This window comes from Triticum urartu, chromosome 1, assembly GCF_003073215.2.
Source record: "Triticum urartu cultivar G1812 chromosome 1, Tu2.1, whole genome shotgun sequence".
In the NCBI taxonomy this organism is placed as follows: domain Eukaryota; kingdom Viridiplantae; phylum Streptophyta; class Magnoliopsida; order Poales; family Poaceae; genus Triticum; species Triticum urartu.
In genome coordinates, this window is record NC_053022.1 from 345,661,273 (window position 1) to 345,669,815 (window position 8,543).

Here is an 8,543-nt window from a genome sequence, read left to right on the forward strand (position 1 = left end):
CCCATGACTAGAATTGTACCCACATTCTGGGCTTTTGCCGAATAAAACTTGGGTTACCCCTAGAAAAAGTTAGTGCTCAGCATCCCTAAAAAAACTAGTGATCAGTTACGTTACGGAGAGGCGCCCAATAGCCCTATAGTGGGGGTGGTCCAACACACCCTTCACAATCGGGGAGCAACTACCTAACGGGCATCCTTTTGAGGCTTCCGCGGAGGTCATTTGTAGGCCCCTGGGAGCGCACCAAGTGGTGCCCCCAGCAGCCGCCACGTGTCGTGCATTGGGCGCGCCCTCAGGATTTCTGTTTTTTTCCTTTGTGTCACGCGTTTTTTCTGGCTTTCGATTTTTTTCTTAATTTTCCATTTGACTTTTTAGAAGCACGGCATGTACTTCTATGACTAGTAATAATGTACGTGCAATGCACATTTATATTAGGTAGGATATTAGTTGCATGTTATATTAGGTAAGATATATCTGTTGCACATTGGTATTTGATAAGATATCAATTACTTTTTCGCGGGAATGGTAGGATAGTAATTACATGGCAGATTTTATGGGATAGCATTGAGTCAAAACATGTTTATAACCAATGGCAGTGATGGGTAATTAGAGTGTTAAACGTGTTTGATGCTCAACATTGGAGCGATTTGAATATCTAGATAACATGATTTGACGATTGGGATGGTTTAGATCTGCCTCTTTGGGTCTTTTTATATTGGTATAGATAAGCACATTAAGGAAAAGCACGTCCACAATTGTGTTTCCTCAAAAAAACGCAACATAAGCTTCCATGAAAAGCGTAATTGTGCTTCCCGGAAAGGAACAAGGACAATGTGCTTCCTCAAAAAAAAAGGCAGTGAGTATTGAAAAGGGAAAAGCAGAGCATATGCTCCCGCGAGTTGTGCTTCCCGAAAACGAAAAACCACAACATGTACTTCTTGAAAAAGGAAAAGTAGTCTGCCCAAAAAAATGAAAAAAATGACACAACCATGCTTTTGGGTTACGCTTTTTTAATTCTAGGTTTCGGTCTTTCTGGTTTCATTTTTTTAGGTTTTGTTTTTGTATTTCTAAGTTTTTTGTCAAAATCTATTAACGTGGGATGTATTTTCCAAGATCTCGGGGTGAAAAATCCAACAATGAAAACGGTTCATGATTTCGACATATGATTCAAGAGTTAAAACGTTTTGCGAAAACGAATATATATAAAAAAAGAACTCACAGGTTACGACAAGTGGTACAATGCGCCACTTGTCAACACGTGACCTTTTTTAGGGTAATCAACACATGACCTTTGTAATGGTTTGCAAGGGTACCACTTAATTAGTGATTTCATCACAATCAGGGTGAGGCTAAACTTTTCACACTTCCCTTATGGGCCTCTAAGATTTTCAGGAATTATTGAAAATATTAAATGGGCTAAAAGCCCAATAATACCTACTCTTTTGTATAAGCCTGTGAAATCCTTTTTTCAGAAAAAGAAAATAAGCCTGTGAAATCCTGTTCATTTTGTTCTTAAGAAAGGGAATGCTCTTCAACCTCGGAATCGTTTCCTTTAGACACGAGAAATAAACAACACCAGCGGTGAATGTTCAAAGAAAAACGCCAACGGTGCAACAAACACAAACGAACGGGTAAAAAGTCATGTTTACAGAAGTATATTCCAGTTTAAAGGTCAAATGGGTGTAGCAGCAACGCCACAAGCCCATTGCGTGTAGCAGCAACACACAGATTGCAATAGATGAAACTCAGGAACCCCTGGCGCAAACTTACGGTGTGGTGGCTATCCCGTTGCACAGAGCAAAAGGCTCCGAAGCATTCACATCAAAAGACTATTCTCAAAAAATATGCAAAGTGGATTGCATGTCACCGTATGGTTTCAGGGTAGAACCATCTCAAAAATGAATCACAGCTAAAGTTCATGACAGCGATGGACGTAAGCAGGCGTAGTTCCACTTGAGCCCTTTAAGAACATCCAGCTTGTCCGCCACTCCGACATTAGGCTTTGCCAGATTAAACATGTCATCTCTCAAGCTGCAATGCAAACGCGATTTGGTCCACAGGCCATCCACAATAATCAAGTAGAGAGGCCAGAAAGAGAATTTTTAGATGACTGACCTTGACCACTCGCCTGTTTCCTTCGCATGCACCTCAACAGCTTTGTATAATCTATCAAGGGTGTAGAGAGTCAATCCGAATTTACAGCTCGCCTCCTCGTCCTGTGAAGCAGGAAATTAAGGGAATCAATCACTAGCTGAAAGTTCCTGACAAACGAGCCCATTCATCTCATCAACAGAACATCACTTTCGTCTCAGTTTATTCGTCTTCAAAGTTCTGCCCCCCCTCATATTTTGGTGAACGGGCAATATTGTGCAGATTAAAAGCAACCGGCAAGTTTGATAGTCATAATAAGGAAACTAGTTACCCACCAACAGGCCAAATGTGACGTAAAACTTGAAATGGAATATGTGTACACGTCAAAATTAATGCGTAGAATAGACTAAACATCTATAGATAATATTACCATCTCATTAATCATGCATTTCTTGAACTCTTTAAGTCTTCGCTCTACTTCTATGAGTAGCTGCCACCGCTGATGACGTGCAATCCTTCCTCTTCCCTCTGCACCTTGGTCCTATATTATTGTGACAGTAAATGTTAGACATTTGAACTGCAATCCTATTAACTTTTCACACGCCTGTTCATGGTACGAATGGCAAATAGGACATGACCATGGTGCAAACCGCACAAGATGTATAGCACAAACATATTAGAAAGCAACATATGAATGTCTCGAAGACCTATAACCACTTGCGTCAGATGCCTTAGATGTATTGTAATCAAGAAGATAATGAACAGAATCTATATACATACATGCATAGCCCATGCTCGCACTAAAAACAGCAGGAGAAGCAGAAGACCAAATGCAGGCAGAGCTGCAAGAATAGCAAAGTTTATCTCATTTGCCTTGAGAATCTGATCCAGTTCCAGCATTGCCCTGTATAAGACCAATTCAATCATCTCTGGTGTAAATAAATAATATATAAATACAAAGAAATGCACATTTTATCATTATGCATGTAACTAATATTATCAGATATAATAGTACAACTTACTCCTGAAGATCCAGTTTTAGCTTCTGAACCTGAAATTTCCAAGATGGGTGAGAAAAAATGCAAGTTAACTTGAGTTGAATGCACAAGAAACGAAAAAAAAAACCTGAATAAGCATGGCTCGTGCTAATTCTCCACTGAACAGATTCTGAATTGGATGCATCGATTCCTTCTCATATCTGCATTTATGTACAATACAGCTCAATGCACAAATAAACAGGAACAATGTCGTCCTTTTTCACACATTACTCAGATGGTTCATAGAATATAAACAGCCAAGACAGCTTTGAAGGAAACAAACACCATATAAAGAACTAATCCATTGCGGGATGAGCCAAAACACATGTAAATTACTAGATATCAAGATATATAAGCAACATGCCTAAAGTATCTGTAAAGCATGCGACTCTCTGGATGCAATTGTAGATATATAAATTGTATTTGTATCGACCGCTTCTTAGGAGTCATGCTGAACAAATAGGTACTATCCCTAGCTTCCTGAAGTTTGTTTCTATCACTCACAGCAGAAACTCAAGTTCGATTGGGATTCTCAAAAATAGGTACTAAACATTTAAATGCAAATGTAAATAAGCATTAAATAAAAATCCACCGAGTGGAATTATTTGCTGCTATGACCAAGATTTTTCACATATTCCATATGACTTAAACTAGTTCAGATGGCTTTCTTACGCCCCCCATAAAATGCTTATCTTTTGTCAGCCCCAGTGCCAACACTATTTTAGTTGCACAAGGGAACTGAAAAGCGATTGAAGATGTCTTTATAAGGCAGAACAGGAAGGTGGACATGTAGTATTGCTCCAGAGTAAGCAACAAGAAATTACAATATTCAAGTGGCCATTGAACTTGCAACAACTGGCTGAAGATACAGGATGAATGAACAACAGTATGTATGGTTAAAAGTTCAGTCTTACCTTTTCATGACAATCTCCAGCAACTCCTGCAATGATGCATCTTGTGCTGGTTTTTCCTTTGAAGTTTGCTCACAAAAGGTAATTAACATCCTGTAACCAGCATGGTCAAATAATGCACAATGTGATTTGGTACTCTATTGCATTTCAGAACATAAAACGCGACGCTAAAGTTTTACATATTCAAGAAAATGCGAACAAATAGATTTTCACTGGGATAATTACGCCGCTCCAAAATGAAGCAATATTATTATAGCAAAATGAAAGTACATAAGGAACAGCACGTAGGCGTTTGGATGAACAAGGTTCTGTTTATATTACTACTCTCTCTCTTTAAAAATGTAGGGTGTACATAAATTGTACTATACTGACTTTGACCAACAATTACTCCATGAAATTAGATGTCGGTAGATTCATATTCAAATGTACTTGCTTATGATTGTGAATTGGTTAAGACAAGGCAGTTTATGTGACATAAAATTGATGTCGGTAGATCCATATTCAAATGTACTTGCTTATGATTATTGTGAATTGTGGTTCTGTTTCACATAACCACATATCAATGGAGAAATTATCAGTTGTCATAAACAATTGAATGCGTTTTACATTTAAAAATGGAGAGAGTAATGGGTGCAGATTGACAAATTGAGTTTGAGTTGGATTGGATTGCTAGACAAAGAACAGTATTGGGGACAAGTTTAGTTGGCCTATAAAAGGCTGCGTGTTGTTACTCATAAGAACAAACAAGAAGAGATCAGTCTATGATTACTATTTTTAACCGTAAGTCCTGTCTCATCTATGATCTGTTTCTCCCTATTCTAGTATCTCATCTCCTCAAAGTCATGCTATAATAGCTCTACTCTATTTCAAGAAAGAACCATGAGTATAATAATTCAGATTAGAGAATGACAGCATTGGGAACAACCTGTGCAATGATTCTTCGGTTAGTTGGACCTCTTCCCTTTCCATTACACGTTTATCTGTTCGCTTGAATGTCTCGAATAGCTCATCTCTAATGGAAATGATCTGCAATTGTCAAAACATAAAAGGCAGTCATGAAGTGAGCACAATAACTTGACTGATTTCCAAATTTATAGAAATGTAGACCAGCTTGTAGCAATGCTTTCTGGACTTCAACAGTTCCGCATAAAAATTGAACAGTATTTTGACAATTACAACACCGATGAAGGTGAATATTGACAAGCTTTGTGGCTTATATATGAATATATGCTCATCTACTAAAGCATCTTCATCTTAACATATACAAATGCTCCCGTAAGGAAAACATGAATTCACTTCCATCAATCTGTTACCACCATAAGCAAACACTACAGCCAGTAACGCACAAGGCGGCATGCTTCTTTTTTCAGTTATATGTGACAAACAAACCAATGCTTCTGGCAGGACCTCACACGATATCTTGCATAAGTAAATGTACAACCAGAACCAACCTGAAAAGCCTCTGCCTTCATTAAATACCTTGATTTGCCTTCAGTTAACTTACACTAGAATGCCATATAAGATAAATAATAGTAGAAGACATATAAAGAAAGTGTCTTACTGGTCTCTCAACATGTTCATCCCAGAATCCAGCAACTGACTCCTTAGCATCTTGAATCCAGTTGTCCATGTCAGAACTTCCCATCAAGCTACTATGGCGCAAAAGCCATAGGGAACATGCAGAGAGGCCAATTGCTCCACACGTGTAGGGTAACCAGTATATGGTCATATTTCTTGGCTTTTTATGACTTGAAAGCTATCCGCAAACAAAAACACGCTTCAGATAAATTACGTAATACTAAGCAGCATGTACTTTACATGGAGTGCCATACAAGCTACACATTATCGCTATGTTATCCACAGGATTAATTCAGATACCTCATGCTTGATATTTTCAATTCTGTCATTGGTACTATACTGGTATTGGTATAGCTGTAATCCTACCACCAATTTATAATAAGAAAGCATGTGTGACTGGCATATAGATATAGATAAGCACAAACGGGTAAATATAAAATACTGAAATTAAAACTTTAATACCCCTCCAACAACTCAGGTAACAGAAATCAAGAACCTGAGTTTTATGGCATAGAGGACGAAAGACATGCAGAAGGGTGGCAAACTGGCAACAATCCCCATGACTGGAGGGTAGCTTTTATATATATTTCAGCGAAATATTTCTAAAATCCACCTGCCTGTTTTATCTATTTCCTATTTATATATGTTAGTTATCTATTTCCTAATGATGGTTTCCATCTACTAGAGATGGCACCCCATGAAGAGAGGCACTTGTATCCTGATTTCTTTTAAGACGGACAGAAAAGGAAGGTTCATCCACATCTCTACTCTCACATCCCCCCTGAAGGAGCCGTCACTGCCAAGTTATCCCCTCAAATGTGTTAACCCTGTAATGGTCTAAGGTCATTGTGCTATGAGACTGGGAAGACGATGATCTCACATGTGTCATCGTTGAAATGAGTTACTTACCTGAGAGGAAACAAAACTATCTAGCTTCTGGAGGTTTTCATAGATCAGACTAATAGCATCTGTTGCTAAGGCCTCACTCCATTGTGGACTCTCAACATCAACCTCTGGCAATCTTTCGAAGATAAGTTGAGATGAGTTTTCGTCATGAGTGAATGGTAGAGTTTGCCCCTGAAGACATGTGTTTTAACTAATTAAACGACATAGCATCAAAGAGGCAAAACATGTTACAAATCCAAATATATGGACAACAGGCATTGCATACCTCACTAGCATTTGTAAGAGATACCTCCAATTTGGGGAAGACGGTGTTCAAAATAACAAATAGTGTATGTAGTGATTTATCTGAACTTTCAGTTAATCCTTCTCTGCATTTATCAACTTCAGAGTAAACCTATAGAAGAAGCAAGTCAGAGTTTAAGTTCATGTAAATGACAAGTCATGTAGCACAAAGCAACATTATTCAAATAAAGATAACTTTGAAATTTGACTACAGCGATACAACAGTTTCTTTTTGTTTCCTTTTTTTTGGAGAGCAGGAGCAAGGTTAATCACGAAAATGCTTTTTGACTGTTTTATTCTACTTCACATCAGCAGAAAGTTGAAACCATGGCGCTATTGCTACTTTTTCACGATAAACACGTTAGAGTAGCAAACCTCAGCCAGAAAAGCAGCCAATCGATGTTGCATATTCGTCAGGACAGCAAGTTTTACTGAGACTATATCAGATGCAGAGCCTAAAAGGTACTCGGATGGACTCCCATTGCTCCTGAGTCTAGTTAGTGTTTGACATGTTGCTTCAAGGAAGGCCCTTGGACCTCTTTCAAACATCATAAAGTACATTTTATGTGAGTTTGTTCCCTGAAAAATTACCACAGGCAAAAGTAGGTAAGTAGCAAAATAATATTAACTTCTCTGCATACTAAAAAGGCAAAAAAAAAGTTATCAATTGACTTAATACCTCAGCTTTGGACTTCCAATAAAGTAAGCTCTTCTGAATGCTATGCAAATCAGATAAAGTATGCTGCACGATATCTTCTAAGATGGCAAAAGCTTTGGGCATCTCACCAGAAACCCTGTTAATAACATATAGTCAAAAGCATTCCAGGTAATTCTTCACAAACAAGGAACACCGGACAGATAGCTAGATGACCAGATCTATGATGCGTTAGCTCAAGAGTAGTGGTGGGTCCTATATTTTGGGTCGAGTGACCAATTCCTGAACACGTTTCTACAAGTTCATCACAGGTCATCTCGTAACCTGTAACACTAAATCCGCACAAATCTACTCCGTTCTGTCAGCAGTCAACGAGAGCACAAAGTACAGCACTACTCCAGCAAAAGCCTGCGCGGCATTGGAATCACAGGCGCCGCGCTGATTCGAGTAGAGGTTCTCACCGGGCGGAGCTTGCGGCTTCATCGTAGATGGGGAGTGGGAGAGAAGGGCGGCGGCGGCGGCGGCGGCGTCTGCGGACCGCCAAGAGGCGGCGGAGGAGATCGGAGGCGGCGACGAGGAGGAGGGAGTTCGGTAGCGTAGGGAGACGGGCGACGAGGGAGTTCCATATGCGAGTGGGCTGTGCCGGAGCTGCGAGAGCGAGGTCAGCGGTCTCGGGCCGATCGCCTGAGTTAGGGCTCCGCGGCGGCGAGGTCGCCATAAGGATCGGGAAGATGTCCGGTTTGAAACTTTAGTCGGGTTCTGGGATGGGTTTGGAGTTGGACATATGGAAGCGCTTCAGACGAAGCACAGGACCGATGGGTCCTGCACAATGTGGAGGAAATCACAATTTCTTTCTGGTTGAAAAATCACAATCTAGTTATCGCGGAAATTGCAAATAGCGCCCGAATTTTGAATTACTATTTTTTGAATCTTTTCAGTTTTAAAAATATGAAAAGATTACACAAGTACTCCCTCCGTTCTTAAATATAGGTCTTTTTAAAGATTTCAGCAAGTGGCTAAATACGAAGCAAAATAAGTGAATCTACACTCTAAAATATGTCTAAAAAGACTCATATATCTAAAAGA

General features: G+C 39.4%; 1 protein-coding gene across 1 annotated transcript; it reads right to left on the reverse strand.

The window, feature by feature from the left end:
• Nucleotides 1-1,606: 1,606 nt before the first annotated feature.
• LOC125511185 (protein DGS1, mitochondrial) lies at nt 1,607-8,285 on the reverse strand. The gene is made up of 14 exons (XM_048676490.1): nt 7,919-8,285; nt 7,482-7,596; nt 7,178-7,381; nt 6,786-6,914; nt 6,524-6,691; nt 5,598-5,792; nt 4,962-5,062; nt 4,040-4,129; nt 3,214-3,286; nt 3,111-3,139; nt 2,869-2,992; nt 2,519-2,629; nt 2,113-2,213; nt 1,607-2,028 (listed from the first exon to the last, which is right to left on the reverse strand). The coding sequence occupies exons 1-14, from the start codon at nt 8,173-8,175 to the stop codon at nt 1,914-1,916; spliced, it is 1,812 nt and encodes a 603-aa protein (XP_048532447.1). The 5' UTR covers nt 8,176-8,285; the 3' UTR covers nt 1,607-1,913.
• Between the last annotated feature and the right edge of the window lie 258 nt (nt 8,286-8,543).

Coding starts and splice junctions, on each gene's coding strand:
- LOC125511185 (XM_048676490.1), bottom strand. CDS start 8,175: ATGGCGACCTCGCCGCCGCGGAGCCCTAACTCAGGCGATCGGCCCGAG. Junction 7,597..7,918: donor GAAGCCGCAAGCTCCGCCCG/GTGAGAACCTCT, acceptor TGTTATTAACAG/GGTTTCTGGTGAGATGCCCA. Junction 4,130..4,961: donor ACCGAAGAATCATTGCACAG/GTTGTTCCCAAT, acceptor TGCTGGTTACAG/GATGTTAATTACCTTTTGTG.